The sequence below is a fragment of the Pollicipes pollicipes genome, unplaced genomic scaffold (genome assembly GCF_011947565.3).
Source record: "Pollicipes pollicipes isolate AB1234 unplaced genomic scaffold, Ppol_2.1 Scaffold_3447;HRSCAF=4054_pilon_pilon_pilon, whole genome shotgun sequence".
Lineage (NCBI taxonomy): Eukaryota > Metazoa > Arthropoda > Thecostraca > Pollicipedomorpha > Pollicipedidae > Pollicipes > Pollicipes pollicipes.
In genome coordinates this window covers 5,861,406-5,888,905 of record NW_023596297.1, presented here as the reverse complement: position 1 = coordinate 5,888,905, position 27,500 = coordinate 5,861,406, and the positions used below count along the sequence as shown (strand labels likewise).

At 56.7% G+C, this 27,500-nt stretch overlaps 3 protein-coding genes across 3 annotated transcripts in view; all 3 read right to left on the bottom strand.

Moving 5' to 3' along the window:
• LOC119091534 (uncharacterized) overlaps nucleotides 1-14,010 on the bottom strand; it is a 17,980-nt gene extending 3,970 nt beyond the window's left edge. Inside the window, exons 1-8 of the mRNA XM_037214343.1 lie at nucleotides 13,889-14,010; nucleotides 13,359-13,520; nucleotides 12,848-13,006; nucleotides 11,883-12,007; nucleotides 11,250-11,367; nucleotides 10,664-10,790; nucleotides 10,232-10,426; nucleotides 9,284-9,558 (exon numbers count right to left, since the gene is read on the bottom strand). Coding sequence (XP_037070238.1) covers nucleotides 9,284-9,558; nucleotides 10,232-10,426; nucleotides 10,664-10,790; nucleotides 11,250-11,367; nucleotides 11,883-12,007; nucleotides 12,848-13,006; nucleotides 13,359-13,511 — 1,152 coding nt within the window. The 5' untranslated portion in view covers nucleotides 13,512-13,520; nucleotides 13,889-14,010. The remainder of the gene's footprint in view (nucleotides 1-9,283; nucleotides 9,559-10,231; nucleotides 10,427-10,663; nucleotides 10,791-11,249; nucleotides 11,368-11,882; nucleotides 12,008-12,847; nucleotides 13,007-13,358; nucleotides 13,521-13,888) is intronic.
• Nucleotides 14,011-14,058: 48 nt separating this feature from the next.
• Nucleotides 14,059-21,254, bottom strand: LOC119091533 (uncharacterized). Its single transcript, XM_037214342.1, has 8 exons — nucleotides 21,119-21,254; nucleotides 18,597-18,693; nucleotides 17,631-17,755; nucleotides 16,918-17,048; nucleotides 16,420-16,445; nucleotides 15,716-15,769; nucleotides 14,138-14,216; nucleotides 14,059-14,081 (listed from the first exon to the last, which is right to left on the bottom strand). Exons 2-8 carry the CDS (start codon nucleotides 18,645-18,647, stop codon nucleotides 14,059-14,061), a joined length of 489 nt encoding a protein of 162 aa, XP_037070237.1. The 5' UTR covers nucleotides 18,648-18,693; nucleotides 21,119-21,254.
• Nucleotides 21,255-22,105: 851 nt separating this feature from the next.
• Nucleotides 22,106-25,085, bottom strand: LOC119091532 (germinal-center associated nuclear protein-like; the record flags this gene model as incomplete). Its single annotated transcript, XM_037214341.1, has 6 exons — nucleotides 25,017-25,085; nucleotides 24,547-24,716; nucleotides 24,044-24,239; nucleotides 23,603-23,715; nucleotides 22,640-22,865; nucleotides 22,106-22,204 (listed from the first exon to the last, which is right to left on the bottom strand). Coding segments are annotated over exons 1-6 (861 nt in total), but the record flags the coding sequence as incomplete, so codon positions are not given.
• Between the last annotated feature and the right edge of the window lie 2,415 nt (nucleotides 25,086-27,500).

The window sequence follows — 27,500 nt, the reverse complement described above, 5'->3', positions numbered from 1 at the left end:
TCTGAGGCAAGCTTGAGCGAGACTGTCGCTAGAAGGTTGCAAGCGGAAAGGAGCGGGCTGTCCGAAGGAAGACAAGCCCATGTAAAATTGGTAAATCTATGGATACAGGCACGCAAAATGCTTTCAGAAAATGTTTGGCAGGCTTCTTAACAACTTCGAACCAAACCCGTGAAAAATACATGGCCCACGGGTGTGTAGAGCTGACTAGGGGGCAGCGGCGGGGGGGGGAGGTAAACTCCCAGGAGAAGGTATTTTGTGCGGTACTAAGGACCCGTGAAGTCTTCAAGAACGACCACACAACAGCCTCGTCTCTCATACGTGAGAATTGGTGAGCTCTTATCTGACGGCACTGGCAATCACAGTCAGGAATATCAGCGTGGTAGGGATAATGCAGCATGGAGCTTCAGAACACTTAGTCTCAGGAACAGCTGCATCAGCACCACTGATCGCCGATGTGGAAGAGGTTTGAAGGCACATTTCAATTTTCGGCAGATTCACACGGAATCGAAACTGGTGTTGCCATTTTCGAAACCGGGCGAACAAAGTCCATTTTCCCCGCGCTGCGACCCCCCGTGACAGGGACAAATGACCATGACCTCCCGCTGGAAGGGGACGCCGAACCTCCCGCCAGAGGCGCGCAGCAAGAGGCTCGGTCAGACCAATAACAGGCTTTACGGCAACGTTTTCACCGCTATTTTGCGACCGACCGCACAATAGCCTCATTTCGAGCGGCGGTTCCGGGTTTTTAATGACTGTTTACACCAAAAAGTCAGACGCGGGTCGGGCAGAATAGGCCTTTTCGCCAAACGGCAGGAGTACTGGAAACCGTGGGCGCAGGGAAGGGGAAATATGAAACGTGGTCAGTGGTACACATCATTCAGCCCGCCCCCAGCCCTTGGCAAACCTCCCTCGACGCTCTGGCACACCCCCGGGTCACTCACTACGGGCAGGGCACCACCTGCCTGACATGCCCAATAGTCATGACCCACGACCACGTCTCATGCCACCTTAACTATGCATAAACCTGGCCTCAGCCGGCATAATTAGCGGGCAGTTTTTTTATATTTGTCGCCACCGGGCTGCCCCTCGGGAGGGACCATCAGTCAGCGCCCCGCGACAAACGAGCCTCGCCGCGCCGGAAGTCGCCGTCTGACCCGAGGAGTGCTCGGGAACCGGTGCGTGGTTCACACGGTCATGCAGGATTCACAGCGCGCCCCCACCGCCGCCCCTGCCTGCGTCTGTTGGCTCGTGCTCAGGTGTTCCGAGTCGCTCAACCGCAGGCGGCGGGCCTTGGCGAGGTGTGTCACATGACCTGGCGATGCGATGCGGGCTCGGGAGGTTCGGCCTAGCTGTGCTGACATAGCAGATTAGAGTGTGAGGTTAACTTTTGCTTTAATTAAGATTTTTGCATGGATTAGAATACAATGTGTGCATACAATACATTCTTGGCGATGAAAGCCTGGGCTGCCGTGGCTCAAAGCTAGATGTGCTGTTGGATTGCAGTTGATGATTGAGTTGGATGAAGTCTCGCATACAAAGTTTTCCAGGTGAAAAATATGTCCACCATACACATACACACGGACATATACAGGGTCGATGTGCACGCTGAAGGCGGCGTTACTTATGAGATATGGACAGAAGTAAAGGATGTTCACCGTAACCTTCGCATCCAAACTGATTCCATTCATCAAATGGCATTACGTTTACTATGCATGACACTTGTCTGATCGGCTGCACGAATAGAAACCTCGCTAATTCATCTCTCATATAATAGCCGGGAGACGTTGCATTCCGTTTTCGTCGCATCGTTGGGCACTGGATGCGCAACGCAGCGGTGATTAGGCGTGCGGCAGCTTAAGATGTCTGTGACATCCGAGTAATAGATATAACAATAATGTGATATCCGAGTGATGGTGCCAAAATGTGCAAATTTGTACTATAATGGTAAGTGTCTTAATTTCGCAATTCTGCTTTTTCAATTGGAGAACGATGAAATAAAATGACAACGCTTACAGTCTACAATTCCTCGTTCAATTTGCACGCTTCGAAACAAAATCACCGCAATTTGAGTGACTTTATCGTTTCGGTATCGAGGAAGCTTCATTCTCGTATGAGCCTCTTCTCCGGCAGTGCGACAGTGTCCGCCACTCCCACACCACAGAAAGCCTTGTGACATAGTTGAGGAATATTGGGGAAGAGAAACCCTCATGAGGCAGATTCAGATGGCAATAGCTATCAAACCAATGCGGTACTTCATTCTACTGATGTTCACGTGATCAGAAAAAAACGGATGTGCTCTAAATGGTACGAGGCCAAAATGCCCAGTGACATTTATCCGAATGCTGTTTCACCGAATGTGAAAAGCCGCACGCTCTATGCCGCCATGTTCAGAAGACATGGCGCGCAAAGTCAAAAGCAATTGACGGCATGGGCGTAGGAACAGGGGGGGGGGGGGTCCGGGGGCAATGCCCCCCCCCCCCCCACACGCACTTTTCAGGGTGGGGGACCAGCAGTGTTGACTGGCGTTTAATTTACTTTTGCACCGCATTAAATATACATGCCGATTTACATCGTTCACCATCCACCTTCTTCAAGGTGCACCATTTTCTCCGTCTGCTTAATGGCCATTGCTTAGTGTTACAGCTGCCGGCCAACGCCGCGCGTCCCATGGAGACTGCAACGCCGGGCGTCGGGACTGTTGTTGCTATGACTTGCGAGCGTGCTTGTTCAAAACTATATCACTTACTTTTTTATCAGTAGCCAATTCTGACCGAGGCCTGAACATTTTAAGACAAACATGGATCAGGCATGTTAATGCAAACTTGGGACTCCATTTCATCAACAATCTACGTTCATGGAGTCTTCAATACGTCTGAAGACCACAGAAAAACACGGAGCTGGAGTCCATGTGACAATTATTGGACCACCTTTGGCTATCAGGGATGTTGTTGCGTCAGTGAGGGTTCCGTTGCTGATCCGGGACCACCTGCGCGGGTCAGAAGGCCTCTGGTCTCAAGGAGGGGAACAATGTGATATGATATATTCTTCTAGTGGCCTCCGGATCGACCGCGAGATCTCTCACCGCGTTACCAGAATGCCACCCAGAAGACACTTTGCGATCGGACGGAGTGGACCTTTAGCCCTTGACCGGAACCGGTATTGTGCCCCTGGTGTTTTACTCAAGGGCCCCTTGCCCAGAAGCAAATAAGAGGTCTCATTATTGTGGAGTAGAGTGGGGGTCTCATTATTGTTGGATAGAATGGGTCGAAGTGATTTTTTTCTTTTTAAACAGAGAAGGCCATGTCAGTTTTGCCTGAGAGCGTTCATTTTCCCAGAATGGATTAGTGACAAAATGCATCGAAAGGTTTAAACATGCCCGCCCGCAACCTCGACAGCAATATGTCTTCTGGTCAGATTCTTAGTTACAGAAACACGAAAAATTGAGATTCTACCTTTACCCTTTCACTTCAACCACCAGATTCCAGCACCACTCATCGGTGCTTTAAGGCCCGATCCGTTCTTATCATCAGCCTAAAAATGGCATGCGTGAAATATGCTTAGAATGCCTTCTCAATGTAAGACTTGATGCCCTGAAGTGCTCAAAGCTATTTCTTTCAGAAGCATCATCATTTTCGTCCACTCGTTGGCCACGGCTCAGTATCAGCTGCTTTGCCGACGCTGCGAGGCCTACGGAGATTGCAACGCCTGGTGTCGAGGTTTTCGTTTCTAAGATATGCGAGTGCGCATGTTCAAAATTGCATCACATAACCTGGGTTACTAAATAATTTAAGTGTTTAATGGTAATCATTTCAGACCGTCATCATCCTCGCCCACCGGTAGTCCACGGCGAAAAATGGCCACTGGGCTAACGCTAAGGCGACAACGGAGACTGCAACGCCTGATGTCAAAGTTATTGTTACGATTTGCGAGCACGCATATTAAAAACAACGTGACCTGAGTTGTACGACTAATTGATTCTGACTGAATGGTAAGCATTTCCAGACAAACATGGATTGGTCAAGCTAAAGCACATTGTTGACCATTCGATCTACAATCGAATTTTCATCTTCAAATTTCTATCAAATATATCGATCTACAATCTGCCCTCGCGATGCTGTTAATGTCTGTAGAACTCAGATAAAAAATTCTGACAAAGGTTCTGAATTCTATCGATTTATAGCGAGTTCACTAAACCACTGCAAATTAAGGGCACCGGTGATTTATTCCATACGGTCGTTCAACGCCTGATTTCTGCAGTATATACTTCTGCATATTGACCTCAAAACAAAAACAGAATTGATCTCATGGTAGCTTCTGGTTTCTGTTCTGGTTACAAGTAAAAATAACGGTGAAACGAGGAAAACCGCATCCCTTGTTAACAAGTAAGCTATATCCAGGAAGTTTGGGGGCCACCAAAAAGCGTCTTTTGTCAGCGCTGTGTTCCCTTCAGCAACGTTCCTGCTACTCCCCTGCCTACACACAAAAGCAGATCAATCGCCTTCGTTGAATGATGGGTAATAAAATGTCCGTTGGGCCAATTCATACCAAAGGCAGACAGCCTACCGGAGGTTTTTTCTGGAGTGGTGTGGTGTAAGGGAAGGTAATTCGGAAAAAAGATGCTGCTGCAGGTGTGACACATCAGTTCGCAGTCAGTCATGCGGGAGACACCGGGCCAGAGCAGTGGCCGCCGACGGCGGGCGGGAGCAGGGCCCAGATAAGGAATATATGACAGAAGGACTTTCTTTCTGTGACTTGGCTGTTAGCGCAGAATCTCCAGCCTTATGGCTTTTGTCACATTGTTTTGGCAGTTTCAAGCTTCGGGATTTGTTTCCGCCTGAAGTGCTGCGACAAGTCTTATCTCTTGAAAAGCAGCCAGCGAAATGAGGGCGCATGAAAAATCTGTCGCTCCGTGAGCCATCGATTCATTTTCAAAATTATTAACAGCCTATGTCCGGGCCGTATTTTGGCATCTACCCTGTTAAGGCAGATACCTCCTCAGTTATCCAAAATGCCTGCCCGCTCGTGGAATTTTGCCTCCCCAGAGAAGACAGTGTCGAATGAAAGAATAATCTTGGGGAGATGGATAGCCTTATTTACTGAATGACATAGATTTGTCTAATAGGCAAGATTGTGCATCAGTGAAGAAACAGCCTTCATCTTTACGCCCTCCCCCCCCCCCCCCGGGTCATCGGGCTTGCTTTCTAGAAAAAGTACCTGAAGTACGCCCTGAGCTTGGCCCTTCCCTCCCCCACACTTTTTGAAACGTTCCTACGCCTATGATTGACGGCATGTCTTTTTGAAGATGTGCAGGTCGTTGAGATACAAATAAGACGAATTGCTAATTAGGAGAAAACCAAGAGGCCGAAATGTTCATTATCCGAATGACAATATACCGGAACTGGATTAAGGCGACTGCCAATCAGACGGATGGAAAATCACCGAATGAGTAACTCACCAAATGCATTTTGTCAGAATGTGAATTTGTGCGAACGGTGATAATACGAGCATAAATTCGTCGAATGGTCGGTTAGCGGGCTTGATTTTGTAATGTAATGTGAATAGGATGACTGAAAGTTCTCTGAAGAGGTAGCATCCGTAAATCGCGAGGATGGTTCAGGAGGCTGCTTATTTAGTTTCGGACATACATACAGCTGTACCCATTGTTCACTGGCCCGTCATATTTTTCCATTGGTCGATCCATGGCTGGGCCACTGGAACAGTAGCCATTCAGCCCACCAGAACAACAGCCCATCCCTGTGACATGACATGGCACATTACAGGTCACTTTTGTCGATGTACATTCGAGTCCTTTCTATAGAGTTTTTTAAAGAACTATTCAACTCGGCTTGCTATACTGTCGTAGCATGCTTAGTTATTACGGTAGCAAAAGGAAACCTGATGGTGGCAGTCACAAGACAATTTGGCGTGGTCTGGCAGCCATTTTGATGCAGTGCGACGTGATAACTCTCCTATACCGTCTTTCTCATGGCTCTAAATTGCATGGTTAATAGGATCTTAAGGAGGCAGGGGGACTGATTTTGTTGCAATGTGAATAGGACGACTGAAAGTTCTCTGAAGAGATAGCATCCGTAAATTCGCGAGGGTGGTCCAGGAGGTTGCTTATTTAGTTTTTGATACACATACAGCTGTACCCATTGTTCAAATTGGGAAGGCCTCAGCAGCGCTGAGGCCTTCCCTCGTAAACGACGGTGAAAATGCCCAGAGCGAGGATTAAAGGGCTTCTGCTTACACCCCATCAACATTTCGACATATATGCACTCGGCCAAAACGCGTAATGCTAGTTAGCATTTGACTGAAGAGCACTTAAGTTAGTTAGCATTTCAACAAAGAGCGCTTGGGTAAATTGGCTATAGTCTAAACGACACTTAGATAACTCTGTATGTAGTTGATGTGCATTTCACTTTATGAAAATTTCTTCATTTTTTCACGTCGGCAAAAGCGCATGTCGTCAAATTTCCGTCTGACTTTTGGCATTTCGCCCTATCAGCAAGATGGCAAAAACCGCGTCGGCAAAATAGCACTGGGTTAAATGCGTTCGGGTAAAACACATCCGGCTAAATGCATTTCGGTTATTTGTCGGGGCACAGCACAAAAGGTCGGGGAGGGGTACGACACAACAGTTTTTTACTGTAAGCCTAACGCATTCGTATACATATAAATGTATGTGATGGATTTGATAGGAGGAGGGGCACGTAGCCCGGGGCTCTATGTGCGTAGTTAAATGCGATGGTCAAGGCGAGCAGGGAGTGAGGTGTAGCCAGATGTTTTATCAAACAGTCCATCTTTGGATATCACCGAACCATCAAGGGCTGTGGTTTTTCAGTAATAAGGCGTACTGCGTTTTTATAGCAGGCCGTAGCCCGAATATACCGAGAGAGTCAGATACGCCCCAAAGTCTTCGTTTGTCTCCCATCGTCCTTCACGTTTGCACTACTCACGACAGTCATCCATCCAAAGTGCTTCCGCTCCGGAGCGCGGAGGCACCACGGTTAGTCGCCTGTTCATGACGCACGATAAGTCCAACATAGGTTTTCCCACTTGAAGGTAGGTTCTGCCACCCCCTTCCCCCCCCCCCCCCTGATACCATTGCTAGTCAACACATGAACAAAGAAACAAGTCAGCAGCTATGTCCGCCTCCCACTTCTATTTTCGTCCGCACGTTTCGTGCCGTGGTAACCATCCTATGAATAAGCGAGTGGCAAGCACTTCCTGCACCACGGCACGGATCCAAAAATAGCTTATTCAAGCCGGACACGTCGGTAGCGCCTCGAGACCCTCGGAAAAACACGCCGACCAGGATCCCAAAAACGTCTCCAGTGGTGCTGAAAATAGCCACTGTCAGCCGGACGTGTCTGCCTCGAGCTTGTGCGGCGCCCATGGCGACAGTGCTCTGGAGGCATGGCCCCTTCAAAACAGTTTTCCGTTATCTCTCTAGATAGAGCAGAATACCCTGACTCCGAACAGCAGGCTGCCAACCCCCAAAGTCTAGAGCATACGAGGCATGGCTACTTTTGCGTTTTGTCTTTCACAGTTACACTTCTAATAATGCTAAAATAGAGCCAACACTCAGTGATACTTGCATCCCATATGTCCTATGTTAGACCAAGGCTTTGCAAGATAATAAAGTATGCACTCCAATGTCCTGGCAGGAATAGCGGCAATAAATTAACCGGTTTCTCGGCTTGTGCGTAGTGAGATCTTTCTCTAACCTTCAGTATACCAGAATTGATTGTTAAACGACGTTGTCATGAAAACGTTGGTAATATGGACAAAACTCTACTTTTAAGGTGTGTTCATGATCACGGGCAGAGGAAATGGGACAAAAAAACCTTCTAACAACCAAGACACGTGAATCCAGATGTGTTCCTAACCCCTGCCCAAAAAATGTGAAAATAAAGCATATCACTCACTGTGTATCCGTCGCTTTCATTTTTGTTTGACCTCGTTCACTCGCAACCGCGAGCGTCACCTGAAATATTCGGTTTTGCCAACCAGGACCTCCTGGTACTAGAGGGCATTTAATATGAGCATGAGACCTCCCAACTATATATGAAGCAGACCGCACGCCGTCCTTAATCTTATCGAGCGTCTGCTGCAATTTTAGTGTTACTATGGGTAAGGGCGGTTAGAATATGAGAAGATCGTATCGTAGTCTGCTAGCGAATATAGGCTTGTAGCAACGTGATGGATGACTGATGACACTACTCGCGGGCACATCTAACGGTTCCTGCCATACCCGGCATCCTGGCCTCAGTCCTCGGATGAATGAGAAAGGACAGGTATGATGGAAAACTACGGACAAATGGTGGCGTCGTAACCAGATGTTTGCCCGACGTTTACCAACAAAACGATACCCGTGATGCCTTGTTTATTCCACAGCACGGCGAGCAGCGCGTGTGACGGTGGACATGCAGTATGAGCAGCAGCGCACTGACGTGCGCACGGCCGTTGGAGCTCCATTGCCGCTAGCTGACGACATACCACACGAGCGTAACCATCCACAATCCGCCGAAGACTAACACAGACAAAAAACGTGGCCGAAATCCTGCACACCGATTCGTTTCCTCCATGCCACGCACGCCCCAGTCTGATCTCCCCTCCCATTTATGTCTCGTAGTTTCAGACACATCAGCCATCAGAAAACACAAGCAGCAAAACACGACCCGGATCCAGTTCCAAAAGCGGGTACAAACAGTGCGCCCGGGCAACTGTTTCAGAAACGCCGGTCGTCCAGATACCTCGAACCAATCCCACAGCCGGCCCCAAGACGGCTTCTGAAGCCAGGGCCCCTCACAAGCGGACAACAGTGACCCCGCCACGTCCGGCGCAGGTGCGGACGGGGGGTGGGGGAGGGGGCATCAGACCCGGCCGGAGCCAGGGAAGCCGGGCTAGATCACGTGACACGGAGAGCCACATCTCGTCACCGACCACAGCCAAGTCCAGGCGTACCGACCTGGTCAGGTCGCGGGACAGCCAGTCAACGCCCGACACCTCCCCTGCCGTTAACTCGCACCACAAGCGGGACGGCGTCAGGTCGCGTCGAGGTGGCCGCCCGCCCATGCTCCCCGGGGCTATCAGGGTCCTACACCTGCTCGGCAGCGACGGCCTGCAAGCGGCGGCTCCACTCGCTGCTGTCGCGCCGGTCGGCGGCCAGGTCGTCGCGCAGCTCGCCGAGCCGGCGCGCCAGACTCGGCTGCGGCCAGAGCTCGGGCAGCGTCAGGTCGCACCGGCGCCGCTCCGCCGCCGGCCGGTCCAGGCTCACCGGCAGCTCCGGCCCCGGCACCAGTGCTGGGACGAGGCCGATCGCCGGCGGAGAGGAACGCAGGCGGGTGGTGGCCAGCGGCGGAGAGGCGCGCAGGCGGGAGGTGGCCAGCGGCGGAGAGGCGCGCAGGCGGGAGGTGGCCAGCGGCGGAGAGGCGCGCAGGCGGGAGGTGGCCAGCGGCGGAGTGGGGCGCAGGCGGGAGGTGGCCAGCGGCGGCCGAGCCGGCCGACGCGACGACACGGGTACCGGCGGCAGGCCGCCTGAGCAGCGTGACCCTGCAACAGCGGCGGGTCAGGGTCGCAGCTGCTACAGTGTCTCACACGGCGGACGTGCTCGCAGCGCGCGGGCGGTGCCGGAAGCCGGACGGCGCCAAGCTCGGACCGCCGAGCTCGACACTCATGATTTTGAGACAACCTGACCATTTTATGACGGGGGGCCAAGTCGTCTCCGTATTAAACGACGCTTCTGGGGTGACGGCCAGGGGATTCCTGCAGAAAAATACTAATTTTTCAGGAAATCGCGTTGCGCCCTTAACAAAAAATATCAAAAATGCTCCCATTTTTCGCTTCGAAAATCCTCCCGCACCCGTTCGGGCTACGAGCATCATAATCAAATCGTGCTAACAACAAGCGATAGATGACACTGTGCAGTGAAAGGTGTTGGTACTTGCTTGAAGTGCAATGAAACATTTAGGTCCAGTCTAGGGGCAATTCTCACGAAGCGGCACTAATGCAAAGATGGTTCCTAGCGGTTCCAAGCAACAACTTCTCGCGATACACGTAGACCACCATCATAAGCCATGCGCTTCTCCACCAATGGTATGCGGACCCGTATCGGCCGTGGATTGCACTCATCAAGTGGCCTGCATCCACACATCACTACAAGGACGTCTCTTCGAACAGATACCCCGGAAATGACACAACTCATGTTAAAAGAGCATAACCTTACCTTGGTCCACAAGCTCCCTAAGTCGTTCCTCCCAGCCCAAGGACATGTCCATTTCCGTTTTGATATCAGTGCTGACATCTAGCGAGGGACGTGGCGAGTTGGACTTCTCCGGTCGTCGCTTGCTGACCGAGTCATTCAAAAACTCTTCGAGCGGCCTCTTCGCGATCCCAATGGACGCATCCAACGACAGAGACACTGTAAGCACGATCTCGTGAATGCTCTTCAGAGCCAATCAATAAAAACCGTATCCATAAAATACACAGAGCAAATAGGTCATGATTTACGCAACGAGACACCAACCAGCCTCCCAGCTGTTCCACGGTTACATTACAGCCGCTGGCATTTCCACGAGTCGCCGCCTGCCGGCGCCGGAGCTCGCAGCCGCCCGTCCCTGCTCAGCGACGGCCCGGATCATCCGGCCGCCGTCCGCACCTTGCGTCTGTCCGGCCGACGTGGCCTCGGCCCAGGCGTCCGGCACGCGGAAGTGGGCCATCTCGTCCGGCAGGAAGTAGGCCTTCTCCGAGCCCGTCAGCAAGGCTGTGCGCAGCTCGATGCAGCACTGGCGGCGCACGGGGCGGTGGCCGTCAACGGACGCGGCACGGTGAGAGCGGCGGGAGGGGGAGGGGGGGGGGGGGGCGTCACGCGCGGCGGACGCAACAGCACACGGAGCCAGTGACAGTGACCCTGGCTGCTGGATGGGAAACACCAGACTATGGGGTGGGCGGAACAAGCTCGAGGGTCAGCCGCACAACAGAACAAGCCCCGCATACATTCCGAATGTAGGGCATGCGAGTCCTTTTTCAATGGCAATGCATCCACCCCCATATGGACAAATCCGTGCACGCGTCATCATCCGCCGACACGGTGAAGTCGCCTACGGACGAGCCACAATGTCGCTGACGGGTGAGCTTTAAAAGCACGTCGACTGCTGAGGTCGTTTTGCACCCAAAAGCCGCAGTGTCCGTGAGCCACAGATTAAGCCAGGCCACGACCCGCGGCCCGGCTCAGGCACGCGCACCTGGATGATGTCGGTCCAGGGCAGACTGGCCGCCAGCGGCCGAGACGCGATGTCCTCGTGCAGCGGCCAGGCGGCCTCCTCCAGCTCCCGCAGCCGCTCCTGCAGCAGACTCTGCACCCTGTCGGCGCAGCGCCACCACAGAAGCCAGTCAGCCTGGAGCAGCACACGCCACCTGGGAGGCGGGCTGGCCTCTGCGCGAGTTTGGCCAGCGTGTAGATGCTATGACTACTGGCATACTGGCATCGGAATCTTCCATACCGATGGCAGCGAGAGAAACTACACACAGCCGAGGACATGTCTCGAACCCAAAACTCCGATCATAATATCGATCATATCACATAATATCGATCACAGATCAATAAATCCGATCATAGGAAAGACAGTTTTTTCCCAAGCTACCGCTTCCGCCAAACGGTCAGTAAGTTATTCGCGGTTCTGCCAAAAGCTTTGATCCGTATCAGACAGTCCTATAAACCCCTTAGGGAGAACGGAGCTCGTTAGACGTTTACACTGCGTGTAAACTATACAATGTCCCTGCCGGACACACTGTTTTCATTAGACACAGCACAGAGCCCTCTATACAGTGACGTGGCAGTGTGGGAGGCCGGCAGGTGGCGTCGCCGGCAGGCTGACCTGTACAGGAGCGGCGTGCAGTCCTGGCCGGGCTCACACACGCCGCCCACGTAGTGCAGCACCTCGGCGCAGCTGGCCGCCCAGTCAGCGTCTTCGTCCAGCACCAGGCAGGGCAGCGTCAGCCGCTCGACAGACTGGCGGCGGGCACGGCCGGCCGTCAGCCGCGCCGCAACCACACGTGTGCCACACACACACACACACACACACACACACACACACACACACACACACACACACGCGCGCACGCACACGCGCCCGCACGCACGCACACACACACGCACGCACACACACGCACACACGCACGCACGCACGCACGCACGCACGCGCACGCACACGCACACGCACACGCACGCGCACACGCACGCACACACACGCATGATGTCAGCACACAACGCGGCTGACATATCGAGCACCAGCGGCGCGAGCGAGATCAACATGAGTCCAGTAGCCGCTGTCCATCACCAACACCGCTGCGATCGCGCCTGGCACCCAGCGGGAGACCCATCAGCCGACCAGCGGCGCGCCCCACTACGGACGCTGTCGGTCAGCTACGAGAAGAGGACCGGGCTGGGTGCTACCCACAAGGTGGTCAGACCGGAGCCCGATCCAGGGTGGCTGCCATCACCCGTGGCTGGAACACACACAACCGACACGACCGCCTCGACCATGGCGGCGGACGGCCGCCCAGCGAGCGCCGAGGGCAGACGCTCGCTTGACCCCAGCGCACCGTTGTGTGTGGTGACCCCGAGCTACCGTGGTGGTGACCCCATGAGACCGTGTGGTGACCCAAGAGTACGGTGTATGGTGACCCCAAGAGCACGGTGCGGTGAACCCCAGGGCACCGATGTGGTGACCACTGAGCCACCGTTGTGCGGTGACCCCTGACCACCGTGTGGTGACCCCCCGACAGTGATGTGCTCCGCGGGTGTCCGGCCGGCGCCTCACCTCTCTAAGCAGGAGCAGGCGGGCAGGCCGGTTCCAGTCGGCAGGCGCAGGCGGCCGCCGGCCGGGGTGTCGGCCAGCTCCGCCGGCGGCCATGATAGCTCCGGCAGCGAGTGGCTGCTCATCACCGTCGCCAGGTGGTGCACCGCCGCGTTAAACAGCGCGATCAGGGCAGCTGGCGGCTGTAACGCGCAGGGGAGGGGGAGGGGGGGGGGGCGTCAGGGTGGGACGACGTGAAGAAGCGCCACCCTGGCGGACTCCCGACATTGGCATGGCCAGCGGGTGGTACAATGTGCATTAAAGCTAGCTGAATCGAGGGTCAAATAGTGATGCAGGTGCATGGTAACTACATATGGGATGAACCCCACCTTATCGACAATAATCACCATCCGGTCAAATGAGCATGGTTTATAACATGTGAAACACTAAAATAGTTTAAAAAGCAGACTTACATTGATCCATATTCAAACAAATCACAGAAGCCACAACAAAGCAGACTCCAACGACACGCAGTTATAGATCGGCTTCACTGACCTGCTCGACGCGCTTTTTGTTCCTCCTCATGTGAAGGTTGTCGTACATTCGCTTGGTGACCTGTTCAGCGATGAAGTCCTCGACCACGTGTCGGACGACCCCACTTTGAAGCGAAGGGACAGCCGGACGGTTGTCGAACAGCCACTCCAGCATCGACACCAGCTGAGAAGGGTCCCGCGACTCAGTCAGTCCCGCCGGTAAGCAGCGCGTGGTTAGGAGCGCCGCGATTCAAAATGTCCCATATGTCGGGAATCGTCGTCCGGGAGCCCACGCGGGACTCACAATGCGAGTCGGCACTTCCAAACTATAATGCTTACAACAAAGGATAAACAAGACCATCCAAACATCACAATGAGCAAAATAACGATACTGCACCCACCCATCGCAATAGTACCCACCATGGCGACAGGCTGCTGCCACTGGCCCACATAATGTAACACGCAGTGTAGTACAAACATCCCCTGTGATTCCGGTTCGTCCCCATTGACAGCGCGCCGGTCCCCAGGCGCGGTCCCCTCCCCTGCACGTACCGCCTGTCCGCTCTGCACGGCGTCCTCCAGCTCGACCTCGAACACGCGATAGGCGCTGATTGGCTGCGTGCCGAGACAGTCGGGCAGCCGGAGTCGGGCCACGGCGGCGGAGCGGCCGCCGGGCGGCGCCACCACCGCCAGCGGCAGCAGCGGCTCGCGCGGCAGCCGCGTCAGCAGAGTGCGCAGCCGACACCTCGTCGTCAGCGCCGGCCAGCGCCAGCGCCAGGCCGGCGGCACCCACCGTCTCGCCGGCCAGGCCGCGCGAGGCGCGGACCACCAGCGACAGGTGCCGCTGCGGAGAGACGGCGCCAGAGGAGAGCTGCAGCACCTGCGGACGGCGGCGTCGGGTCACGTATGGAGGCGGTCGGCTAGGGCGACCGACCAGTCACACTGGGCGCCGGCGGAGATACGCAGATACGCCAGCCGTTCAAGGGAACGACACACATTGAACAACTGAGGCAAACATAAAATATGATTACATAGGTTCACTTACAAGTACTGCTACAAGTGTAAAATACTTCTAGATTTCATTATTAAGCTAATACTTTCCTCAATATGGCATCATTTGATTACCTCATGGCAAATCCCTATGAACTCAGAATCGCTGCCAGACTGGCAGTGTTAGAACTACTACTGTAGCGGACAGGCTGACCCACTTGTAGTATTCAAATTTTCCGATAGCGATGGGCTTTGCTAGCGCATGTTTGCTGAGCTCGAATATCGTTTGTGCGGGTGATTTGACCCTTTCTCATGGTGTTCTTGTCTATTTTTCAGCGATTTTATGTTTTGAGCTTGCATTCACATACTCCGCTATGACGCTATTCTTACGTTATTCAATGCCCAGTCTTATTTATTTTATTTCCATCATAACTGGCACCATCACCAAAAGTTACTGTATTATGTAGCACAAAACGTGAATCATGCTCAAATCATTCGCCCTTTTCTCCCGTCTCCCGCACTTGCTATCCTGCACCATACCGACACCCCACTTGTCCTGGGCAGCCTACACGCGCCAGCCACAAGTGGCCCGAGGGACACCCTGCTCGCCAAGGTCATCCCACTGAGGGGTCCCTGTGTGGGCTTCGTTCCGGAAGTTGGATCCCATGGCGCAAGCCTTGCTCTACCATTATCTACGCTTGTTTCATCCCATGGCCCTAAAATAGTCATTACTGGCCGAAAGGGTTCTTATCCAAATGAACAAATAATAACCAAATCGCGTTCGAAAATAGTGCCTAACACATGAAGTCGATGGAAGACCAACTGATGTCCATTGATCCCGCGACGGACGCTGACGCGCCAGACACGAATGACTCGACGGACATTTTTGTCAGCCTTGAACGCTACATGGCCAACGATATGGCGTCTTCCCGTGCCCTTTCTATGCTGTCATGCGTGAGTGGGTGACCTTGAATTAGCTTGCACAAAATTGTCTGCACATGTTCGCGTGCGTCATGCTTGGAACGAAGGGAGTTTGAGGACTTAAGGACAGCACGGCTGTGAATGACACTGAATAATCTTCAAAATGGCGGTAAAGCCCCACGCAAATGTAGAACACCGCCACTAAAGCGCAGGCATTGAATGCGTGACGTGACTTTCCGTCAAATCAGAGCATGAGTAAGGCTAACACATCCTCTCCTCAGACATTACGACAGCGCGGACTTATTCTCGAGAAGCGGGTTGATTCGCGATCCCTCCTCCCCCCCCCCCCCCCCGATCCCAGCTCCTCGGACGCCGCGCCTCCCCTGCCTTCGTCAGCGGGGTCAAAGCGGCCTGGGTCCCCGGCCCATCGCGGCACCCCTCTCCACCCGTCGCTCCGCCCGCCCGTACCCCGTCGGAGCGCGCCTCGCCGTCGCTCAGCTTCCACTGAAGCCAGTCGGGCAGCTGGCGACCGGGGCTGGCGGCCACGGCCAGCTTCCAGAGCAGGTGGCCAGCGGGCGCGGCGGCCGCCAGCGGCGCCAGCACGGCCCGCACGCTCAGCCGGCCCGTCTGCAGCCGGTCCTCCAGCAGCAGACGGCACAGGCTCTGGTCTGCCGGCGGGCAGCGGCGCGTCAGCTCGGCCAGACATGCAGCAGATCTCAGCGGCGCGGTGCGCCGCACGCAAGGGCGTCCCAGGCACAGTAACACGGTGCCGGTACCCGTGAACGACAACCAAAACCGACGAGATGAGACAGGTAACAAAAAACCAGCAAACAATCCGCGCGCGACTACGCCATCGCCAACCGACTGCTACTGCTTGCAACCAGTTATAGCCAATACCAGCCTGTTAGAGCACCAACAGCAGCCCGCATCACCAGACCGTAAACAACCAGCAATGGACAGACATCACAGCGCCGTGGAGCCGCCCACAGGCCGGTGAGGGAGCCAGCGGGCTCACCTGCGCGCCGGTCCGCCGGCGGGTGCGGCGGCGGCCGCGGTCCGCCCAGCAGCCGGAGCGTCGTCTCGGGACCGTGCAGCGGCGGCCGCGCCGGGAACGCCACCTGCTCGGCCCGCAGGCGGCGGCCGGCGTCCGTCGCCGCCCGCCAGCGGCACACCAGGCGGCGCAGTGTCAGGCGGCGACCTGGCGAGACGGGCCCAGGTCACGGGCCGGGGACGGAGTGTCAGGTGACCTCACGAGACGGGCCTGGGTCAGGGGACGGGGATGGAGTGTCAGACCTGGTGAGACAGGCCCGGGTCAAAGGACGGGGACGGAGCGTCAGGTGACCTGACGACACGGGCCCGGGTCAGGGAACAGGGGCGGAGTGTTAAGTGACATGACGAGACGGGCCTGGGTCAGGGGACGCGGATGGAGTATCAGACCTGGTGAGACAGGCCCGGGTCAAAGGACGGGGACGGAGCGTCAGGTGACCTGACGACACGGGCCCGGGTCAAGGAACAGGGGAGCAGTGTCAAGTGACATGACGAGACGGGCCCTCGAGACGGACGAGACGAGACGGACGCGAATGCAGAGGCCGTCCCGACAAAGTTCCAGCCCGGTCCAGCCACCCCCATCTGGCGGCAGGTTCCTGTCGCTGCCGCGGGGGAGCACTGACCGATCTCTGTGGCGGCCTGCAGGCGAGCTGCCCTCTGGCGCCGGTGGTCGGTGTGAACCTCGATGGCCGTCTCCCAGGCCAGCCGCTCAGCCTCCTCCGTCCATAGGGTGGCGCAGATCGTGTCCGCCGCCCTGCCACATGCCGACCTGACGTCACACGACTGACAACCGCCCGACCGGCAGCCGGTGCCGCACAGGCAGCCGTGTGCCGGTCGGCAGCACCGGAGTGAAGCGGTGAGCTTCTGGTACAGGCAAGGTCACTCGCTGGCAAGAGCACTGCCAATGCAGTTTGTACCATACACCACCTGTGCAGATGCGCAAGTGCCTTCGGGCCATATCTTGACTTAAAACCGTCGTATCAGTAAATCGTCTGTATCATACATATAGCATTATAATCATAATCATCATCATCATCATCATCCGCCATCATCATCTTCTTCACCATCACTGATTATCGGTCATCGGTCATCGGTCATCAGTCATCAGTCATCGGTCATCAGTCATCGGTCATCGGTCATCAGTCATCGGTCATCGGCCTCCGGTCGTCGTCGGCGGTATTCCTCGTCGTCGTCTTCGTCAACCGTAAACGTCAGTGTAGTTATTCAACCATCATTTTTAGATTCACATCGATCACAGTTAAGCACTACATGTAGTTAGTGGATGGAAAACTGACGCTTGGAGAGACCATCAGTAAAGACAAATTATTGAAGTCACCTGTTCTTTGCGTGCCTGCTCCTTTCCTTCTCCACAAGCATGATTTCCTCCTCTGCCAAATCGTTCGTCTCGTCGAGACAGACCTCGGCTATCAGTGTCTCGGTCAGCACCGCACCCAGGCGCTCCTGAAACACGCGCCAGACCGGTCAGGCGGCCGCGAGACCGGACCAAACGGCCGGGCGCGCGGCAGCGGGTCCGCGGGCACGCCTGTCACGCGGGTCGAACGACGCCACACGGCGACGACAGACGGACACTTCTGCGTCAAGCTAGACGCCCTCTTCTCTGGCGGCCGGGACCGCCGCCGCAGTTGAGCGCATGGTCCCGTGTTGATTGAGTGCCGGTGGCTTCCAACACGGCCGAGGTGGACGGCGGGTGGCGGGGTGAGCCGCACGCCCGGGGGCAGTGGGGACAGGTCAACTACTCGGGTGCGAAGGAGGCCGATATTTTTGCATGGCATTGCCCATGTGCCTTGAGGTCCACGATACGCCGCTCCTTCCCTCGTTCAGGGATGGCCAGTCAACATCGAACCGTATGGCGGTCGACACGGCATCTCTGCGCCTCGGACTACAATCAGGAAGGCAGGTCAGGGTGTGACCGTTCGGAGGCAAAGAGCAACGCACCGACATCAAGGAAAGCATGATAGGGGCGAAGGCAGCGCAGGGGACATAGGTATGATAGCATAAGTTCATATTGACCTCCTTGACACCCACCTGGACGGTTCTGCCGCGCCGCCCAGGCAGGCCTCCCTAGCCCAATCCCTTCTACTCCCTCCAAGGGCAGGTCCTCTTAGACTCTGGCCTCAAGAGAAGAGTCAAATGCACCCCCATCTCGACCTCCCCGGATCCTGCCTTCCTCTCAACACCCTCACCCTCAAATCCCGCCTCGAGACCCTGCCTAGCCCAGCCCCGCTCGTCTTCACCCTCGTCTCCTGGTCGTGTCTGCCTCCGACCCCGCCGCTGTCCTCACCTTCATCTCCTGGTCCCGCCGGTCCCTGGCCCACTGACGCTGCAGCGCCATCTCGTGCTGGCGCCGGGCCTCAGTCAGCTCCGTCTGGCACACCTCCCTGACGACAGGGACACGGGTACTTGGCGGCCCGATCACTGGTAGTTTGCGGAAAGGTGTTCGGCTTACACGAGCGATTAAAGCCTGCATATGGGACGGCTGTCTCTTCTTCTTCTTCACAGACGACAAAGCTTAACATTTAGCACAACATCGGCTATTTTTTGCACACCATTTGCACACTGACACACCGTTTTTGTGTAACGTTCCCACCATTGCATAATGTGAAACGGAAATAAAGCGCAAGTGTAGTTTTTTACCATCTTTTTTGGCATTTCCAGACTCGCAATACTGATCCCCATCATCCCCAACAATATAATTGTCCCAATTGCCCCAATCAGTCCCATCGCCCAAAATTTGGGATCTTTTAAACTAAGCGCAAGCGCGGAACAAGTCCGATCTGCAACGTAAAAGAACCGTAAGTGCCGCGAGCTACAGCAAAAAATAGCGAGTTCTCCTTTCCCTCCGCCGATTCAATTAATAAAAAGCGTGCATCTGCACTTGCACGAAGAAACTAGCCGCACAACCACCTGGATTCGGCGTCCCCGGCCCTATCGAAGACCCCGCCGTCGTCTAGCCTCAGCTCAGCCCAGCCCAGGCAAAAGTGTACTGAAAGGTGATAAAACGTGCAGCGCCAAAGGATCAACCGCTTGGTGAATCGTCTCTCATGGTCAGCCCGCCGCCAGTGGTTCCGTTGCCACGTGAAGAGGAAACAGACGCAGAGAAATAGGACCAATCAGGAAATAGGAGCAGAAAAGCACAGAAGTCTTCTTTACACGCTTCCGGATAAAAACGACCGAGCCGTTGCCGACCGCATGTTATTCATTTGGCAGCGGTAGGGTTGAAGTTTATCAATGACCAGGTCATACGGAGCGCTCTCAAAAACGCTGAAAACGAGGACGGAAGGGAAGATGGAACTCCGAAGACCAAGATCGACTCGACTGTCATCCGAAACCACATCCAGAGTTATCGGCCGTGTGCGCATCACTATCGGCATAACCACGCACCAAAGAGACTGTAGCTGCCATCCAATAGAACAGTCATTGACGACATAAAGACTTAAGTGAAAAACATGGCAAATAACCTTCGGGTGGTACCAGATGGAGGTGAAACAGACGGATATTAGCTTCATCAAATTTGGTAATGAGGAATGTGAAAATTGTACTCGTCACTTGAAACACAAGAAACCAGCGCATACAGCCCCAGAAAGAGCAGGCTTGGTGTACGTGGACGGGTGTGACCGGTGTCAGGAGCATAAAACACTAGCCAGGGCCAGCAAAGCTAGAGCTCAATACGGAAGAGGCGGAAAGCGAGTGTGGTGAAGACAGACACGTATGTAGCGCCGACCTAATGCAGTAACAGAAATTCCTATCCTTTCCCCGCAAAGCGGTCTTTTTCACGCCCGTCTCCTTGATTTTAATAATAAATATTTTTTGCTCTCTTTTTTGCTCTTTGCAGTTTGCTCTCCCTACGCTTAAGCGTGATGCTATAGGTCATCCAATTCTTGCATATCTACGAGGCAAATCAGCGTAAGTTTCAGCTGCTGCTTCAAATTATAAGCTTTGCATATATTTGCGATTGCCCTGACCTGCTTGAAATATCAGCTTTACCATTCAAATACAGAAATTCATGCACTTGTGGTTTTTCATTACATACGCTGGAGAGCTTGTGCTGTTTCTTACAGCATCCATTGCATCTTTGCTTTTCTTACGTTGCGAAAGTCACGTTTGTTACTACAAATGCCAAAATATAAACACCTCTCCCGAATTTCTGTGCAGTTTACATGCTAAGATGTGTAAAACAGCGTATAGCGTGATTCATTTCGATAGGAAAAATTCAATGGTATATAATTCAAGCACGTGCCACCAACCAAGAGCGTGCTACAGCAGAAAATTGGAAAACCTTTCTCCCGTAAAGTTCCTGAAATGTGACAGCGTGTTTTCCTTTGTACGGCACCTTGCCAACGCCACAGAATAAACGCCCACCACTACACACCAATTTGCGCGTTTGGGACCGTTCCATGCATGCGGGTGATAGCCCGAACCAGACTTCGCACAAATATCAAGAACGAAAAGAGTCTATACCATCCACGCTACTACCAGACTTCATGTTCCCGCCCCTGTCCCTTATTACCGATATATTCGCATGTCATATCCGTCAGTGCTTCAGCAGCGCACCGGCGCCTTCACCGTATGCCCTCGTCGACGATTGTGCGGAGCGTGTCACCACACAGCGCGCCGGCGCCTCACCGTATGCCCTCGTCGACTATTGTGCGGAGCGTGTCACCACACAGCGCGCCGGCGCCTCACCGTATGCCCTCGTCGACGACTGTGCGGAGCGTGTCACCACACAGCGCGCCGGCGCCTCACCGTATGCCCTCGTCGACGACTGTGCGGAGCGTGTCACCACGCAGCGCGCCGGCGCCTCACCGTATGCCCTCGTCGACGACTGTGCGGAGCGTGTCACCACACAGCTGCCTGGCCACTTGCTGCAGCACGCCCAGTCCAGTCAGCAGCCGGGCGGAGACGTGACCGGCCTCGGCCAGCACCACCTCCTCCAGCAGCAGCGCGGCCGCCGCCCTCGCCGCCCGGTCAGCCGCCGCCGCCGCCGCCGCCGCCTGGTCTGCCTGCTCCCGCTGCCACTGCAACTGCAACTGCAGCTCCTGCTCCTGCTCCTGCTCCTCCTGCTTGGGCCGCGCGGCCGGCGCCGGCTCCGGCGCCTCGGTGGCGGCAGCGGCGGCGTCGCGGCGCTGATCGAACGCGTCCCAGGCGGCGCGGCGCAGCACGTTCGCCGCGTCGAAGCTGTCGTGTGGCTGGTAGCCGGGGAGGGGGTCGGCCGGCAGCGGCGCGCCCTGGATCACCTGGCGCAGGTCGGACAGCCGCTGTCAGCGCCACACCGCCAGGGTCGTGGCACAGTCACACGCCAACACCCGGCGCACGAGCGCGGGAGGCGGCCGGCTGTCACCGCGGCCGCGCCCACCGGCGATCTTACCGAAGGCAGACAGTCGACCCTGCTCATCGCAGTGGCAACGCCAAGATATTTGGATGTATTACACACCTCGTTAGGTACTCCGCAAAGCACATAGCAGTGACGAATACGAAAAAAGAAAGCAGCATTCACAGGTGTTTCAGTAAACGGCTAGCTAAATCGCCTCAAGATACCTGATCCGACTCCGCATCTTCTAAGCCCGGCACTCCCGTTTTTTCTTTCGCTACACCAATTCACGGCCCCCACACAATGACAGCCTGCCGGTGTCGAGACGGCGGTAGCGACCACGCCGCCTGCCCAGCCTCTGGCCGCCCGCCGGACTCACCTGGCCGACGGCGCAGGCGCGCTTGGCGTCGATGAGCGTGGGACAGCGGCGCACGTCCGGCGCCAGCTCGGGCGCCTGGAACACGGCCCGCTCGAAGGAAAGCGGTGCCCTGCTCCGACTCGAGGCCGTGCTGACGCAGCAGCGAGGCGCACTCGGCCTCGCTCTCCAGGCCCAGCGTCTGCTGCAGCTCGCTCAGCGGAAACTGACGGCGGGCGGCACGGTCAGCGGACGGCTCTCGGCGACACGAAGCGACAGGACGCCGGCTGGGTGGGTCGGCTCGAGCATGGCACACCGTCAGACGACGGACGAGGCCGACGCGGAGAGCGGCCGACAAGGTCTGGGCCCATCGGCACACGCACGGCGCTCGGCCACGCACCATTGCAACGGAAGACACTGCAATCAATCTCAGTTTAAAGCGAGCCAAATATGAGCATTACCACCATACATCATCCTCGGAATTACTCTTATCATTCACCAAAGATTCCACCTCAGCATTCTCATCCAATCGCTCGCCTCTCACAGCATCCCTCACCTCTCACCGAACCTTAACCCCTGGCGCCCCTCGTCACCCCGCGTCGCCCAAGACGAACTCGTACCCGTCGCTGACCGCCGGAGCCGGCGGCGCCGCCTGACTCACCTCGACCACCTTCTTGGGCGGGCAGAAGGTGCGCGTGATGACGTCCAGAGCGCGCGTCCGGACTTGGTTGAAGTAGCGCTGCAGCAGGCAGGCGGGCAGGTACGCGGAGCGGCGCACCAGCTTGAAGAAGCGCACGTAGTTGTTGGTGGAGAGCGCCACGTACACGCGCAGCGCCGACTGCACCTCAGCCGACTCACGCACGGCGTCGCTGTAAGTCTGCACCTCCCTGTCGGAGCCAGGGCCGGAACACGTGGTCACGAGACGCGAGGCCACAAAACGCCGACACGACCGGCCGTAATCCGTGTGATTGCGCTTGTCTCGTCACACAACTGTGAACGCACAGAGCTGACCGCCTCAGCCCAACTTTCCACCGCGTCCGAACGCACTCTACATCTGACGAGAACAGATACACAGAACACTGGTTGACACAAGTCTGAGGGCAATTTGAAGTTCGTCGACCGTCATTGTCGCCCTGAGCCGGGCGACAATGACGATAGTCGCTCCTACTGTCGCCTGGGCGACAGTGCATGATGAGTCGGAGATAACGCCGCCGTGGATGGGCGCCCTGCACTCCCATGGTACCGCCACCATGAGAAGTCACCCTACACTCCCATGAGTAACGCCGCCATGAGAGGTCACCCTACACTCCCTGGTACCGCCGCCATGAGAGGTCACCCTACCCTCCCATGGTACCGCCGCCATGAGAGGTCACCCTACACTCCCATGGTACCGCCGCCATGAGAGGTCACCCTACACTCCCATGGTACCGCCGCCATGAGAGGTCACCCTACACTCCCATGGTACCGCCGCCATGAGAGGTCACCCTACACTCCCATGGTACCGCCCGCTATGAGAGATCACCCTACACTCCCCTGGTACCGCCGCCACGAGAAGGTCACCCTACACTCGTCAGCGGCGGGACCAGCCCTTAGCGCCCGTTCGTCGCTGGCGTCAGCGCCTGACCTGAGGATGTCGCCCTCGTTGAGGTTGAGCAGGATGTCGTAGGCGCGGAACTCGGGCTCGCCGGGACACGGCACGTCGCGCAGCGCCAGGTCGTGGTACATGTGCTTCAGGGTCTGCAGGGCACGACACCAGTCACCGACACAGCCAGCAGCGACAATCAGCGGTTGTGGTCTGGCGACGGCGGCGTCCCGCAACCAAAATGCACACCTTCTCTTTGGCAAATATGGTGCTAGAACGGCAGTCGTGAAGAATCCATCGCGATCAGAACGATGTGAAATCAGCTTCTCATTTTGCAGGTGACGGCACGATAACTCAACACCACGGAACATCAAGTGAAAGAGCTCGGGTTCCCGGAGAAGTCCATCCCACCGCCTTCCTCCGAGACGGCACGTCCGCGTGCCCACACGAGCCCCGCCTGCCGCAGCGCCTCCCCTCGCGCACCTGCAGGCACTTGGTGAGGTTCTCGTTGTTGATCTTCTGGTCGAACATGTCGCGCGGCAGCTCGCAGAGGGCGGAGGCGCAGTGCACGTGGAAGCGGGCACACTTCTCCACCAGGCCGACCGACACTGGGTCCGTCAGCTGCTGCTGCGTGATGTCCTTGCGGATGCCGCGCGTACGGTCCCAGATAAAGTGAAACCTGACGGCGGCGGCGACGGTCGGGACGCCGTGAGGTCGCCAGGCACCACATGCCAGAAGAACTCGTCACGATACCATAACATGTGCCATGTGCAAGATATCAAAGATAACGAAATGATCTTCCGCAGACATATATCTATTTTTCTCCTAGCGTATTTCCACTGACGGACAGTCCACTGGGTAGATGGGAGTATTCTCACTTCCAGCATGTGCGTCAAGCAATGCCAGTAGACCAATGACTGGTCACAGGAGTCCGACAGAGGGCGCCCATCGTGAGCGTGACCTGCTAGCCTCAGCGAGTGACTCACCAGTCGCCAGAGTCGCGTGACTCCGCGTCCATGACGTGCGTGACCAGGTAGTCCATGGTAAGCAGCAGGGCGGCCGGGGTGCGCAGCTCGTGCGGCAGCGGCTCCTCCTGATCGGCTGAACTCCTGGAGTACTGCTTCACTGCCAGGCGATGATCCATCTCGAACGGACCCTGCACGTGAGCACCAACACGTGAACAAGACATATTTTCGTGGCCGACGCAACGCATTCGCGCATCCCATTTACCAGCTGTCTTAAAATACACTCAATAAACCCACACCATACCAATCGTGACAAACGCGCAACACACCGATGCAAACATTGACACAAAGTTCAACATAGACCGCATCTGCCTGCAGCGCATAGCAGCCCTGGGAAATCGCCACACGCCCATGTCTCCGCTCCCCTGACCCACCGACCCATCGACCCGAGGGCTGACCCATCGACCCCGAGGGCGCCGCCGTCGGCTCACCTGCCTCTCCCTGTCTCGCTCGTAGGCGGCGCTGATCTGGTGCTTCTCCTCGCGCATGTAGCGCTCCTTCTCAGGGACACATGTCCGGGCACGTGCCGACCAGCGGCCGGAGCGGGGCCGCCTGCTCCCGGCGCAGCACTGCCGCGCGCGCGCACACACAGAGTGCAGGCCGGTCAGAGCAGCGCCACACGCCAGGGAGTAAGGGGACCGCCGCCACACGCAGCAAACCCAGAACGCGGGCCGGTCAGAGCAGGGACACGCGCGAAGGAGTGAGGGACCGTCGCCATACACAGACAGGACGCGGGCAGTCAGAGCAGGGACACGCGCGGGGGGCTGAGGACCGCCGCCATACACAGACAGAACGCGGGCCAGTCAGAACAGGGACACGCAGGGCGGGGAGTGAGGGGACAGCCGCCATACACGATCAGAACGGCGGGCCAGTCAGAGCAGGGACACGCGCGGGGGGGGGGGGGCTGAGGGACCGCCGTCATAAACAGATAGAACGCGGGCCAGTCAGAGCAGGGACACGTGCGGGGGGTCGAGGGACCGCCGCCGTACACAGACAGGACGCGGGCCAGTCAGAGCAAAGACACGCGCGGGGGGGAGGGGGGCTGAGGGACCGCCGCATACACAGACAGAACGCGGGCCAGTCAGAGCAGGGAACGTGCGGGGGGGGGGGTGAGAGACCGCTGCCGTACACAGACAGGACGCAGGCCAGTCAGAGCGGGGACACGCGCGGGGAGGGGGCTGAGGGGCCGCCGCCGTACACCAGACCGAACGCGGGCCAGTTCAGAGCGGGACACGCGCGAGGGGCTGAGGGACCGCCGCCTACACAGACAGAACGCGCGGCCAGTCAGAGCACGGACACGTGCGGGGGGCTGAGGGACTGCCGCCGTACAAACGCATGGAAGCTGGGTCACACCAAGGCAAGAACTTCATGCTAGACCTTGCAGAGGCTCTGGTGCAAGGAGATATGTAAATCATGGCTCGAAATATACCAATACTTAAACTGCGCAGACAACCAGATACAGGTTTATCAGTGACTACCACCAACTGATTCGCCGAAAGTTAAGGAAGTAGGCTAAAACACACTGAGATCGTCTAATAAGACTAGCAAATTACACGCGGTCCAACCACACCACGCAGAGGAGAGTTCGTAAGCAGCTGAGAGTTTCAGTGGACACACCATCTCATCGGTGTAGCGTCACAGCCGCGGCTGGCGCGGTGCGTCCACTGACCGGCTCTGTGCAGCTTGTCGCGGGCGTCCAGCACGCGGTACCGGTCTGTGGCTGTGGGCGGCCGGCTGCCGAGCAGCGCGCGCAGCTCGGCCACGTTTAGTGTGGCGGTGGTGGCGGCGGCGGCGGCGGCGGTCGGCTCGGCGGCCGGGGCGGCGCGGCAGCCGACGCGGCGGCCGGGGCCACCCGGCGGCGCGGCTTCGGCGCCGGCTCGCTGGGGGGGAGGGGCGCCGGTCAGGGCCGCGTCCCCGGCGTGAGCACCGACGCGCCGGGGTGGTGTCGAGGTCGAGCGCTGGAGGGAGAGGGTGCGCTGGCTTCGTCACGTTTAACAGCAGTCGTGCGAATCAGCCCACCCACTACCTCGTTTGGGTCACCCTATGATTGAGCGCTACGGTCAGCAGGCCTTCTAACAGGTTTCAATCGTGGTCACACGAGACAGCGACGAAACCTGTCTCACCTCACCAGCGGTCGGCACGCTGGACGACTCGCTAAAAGTCCTTTCACTCACCAGCCTCAGTGAACACCGCTTACTGTCACTGGCCTGTTCCCTGCGAGGCCTCACCTATCATCGTGGGAGCCAGCGCGCGGCCCCGGCTCGCCCTCTGGCGGCGACTGGCCGGCCGGTCTGGCGGCGCCCGGCTTCACCGACGCCGAAGAACAGCCGCATGGGCGGCACCTTGGGGTGCACCTTCATGCCGCGCTTGCGGGCCTCGTCGGCCGACGCCTGGCGGCGAGGGACGCCGGTCAGGGCACGCCGGCCCGCGGCCGCTGGACGACACCTCTGCACTCACAGACGGGACCGGCAACAGCGTAATGATGGAACGAGCACCGCAGCTGAGCGTCGCAAGAATCAGATGTGATGCGTCTGAACCCAACGTTAATCATGGTTAAGAAATCAGATTCCTGTGAGGAAAATGCTTTGACAAGTTGGTAACCCACAGCGAGGGCATCCACAGAGTACAACGACAGTTAAGAAGCCGATTCACCACAGGCCGGGTCATATGCTCCACGCCATTTTGCCGCGCATTCACTCCGCCTGCACTGCCAGAGCCACAACTCCGGCCAGCCCCACCACTGGCCGCCCGTCCTCCGCCGACGGCCGCTCACATGGTCAACGAAGTGTACGGACGCCGTGTCCTTGGCTTTGTTGCAGCTGACGCGCACCACCTGGCCGTACTTGGAAAAGTGGCGCGTGAGAATGGTGCGCTCATTATAGCCTTGCGGCACCGTCGGTGCAGAGCAGTGACGT

Bases quoted from the DNA above. Each gene is read 5' to 3' on its own strand.
- LOC119091533 (XM_037214342.1), bottom strand. From the start codon at position 18,647: ATGGCGCTGCAGCGTCAGTGGGCCAGGGACCGGCGGGACCAGGAGATG. The intron at 17,756-18,596 runs GTGAGGACAGCG...CGCGTGTTTCAG, and splicing joins GGCGGGACCAGGAGATGAAG to GAGCGCCTGGGTGCGGTGCT. The intron at 17,049-17,630 runs GTGACTTCAATA...GGCATGTGGCAG, and splicing joins AGCAGGCACGCAAAGAACAG to GGCGGCGGACACGATCTGCG.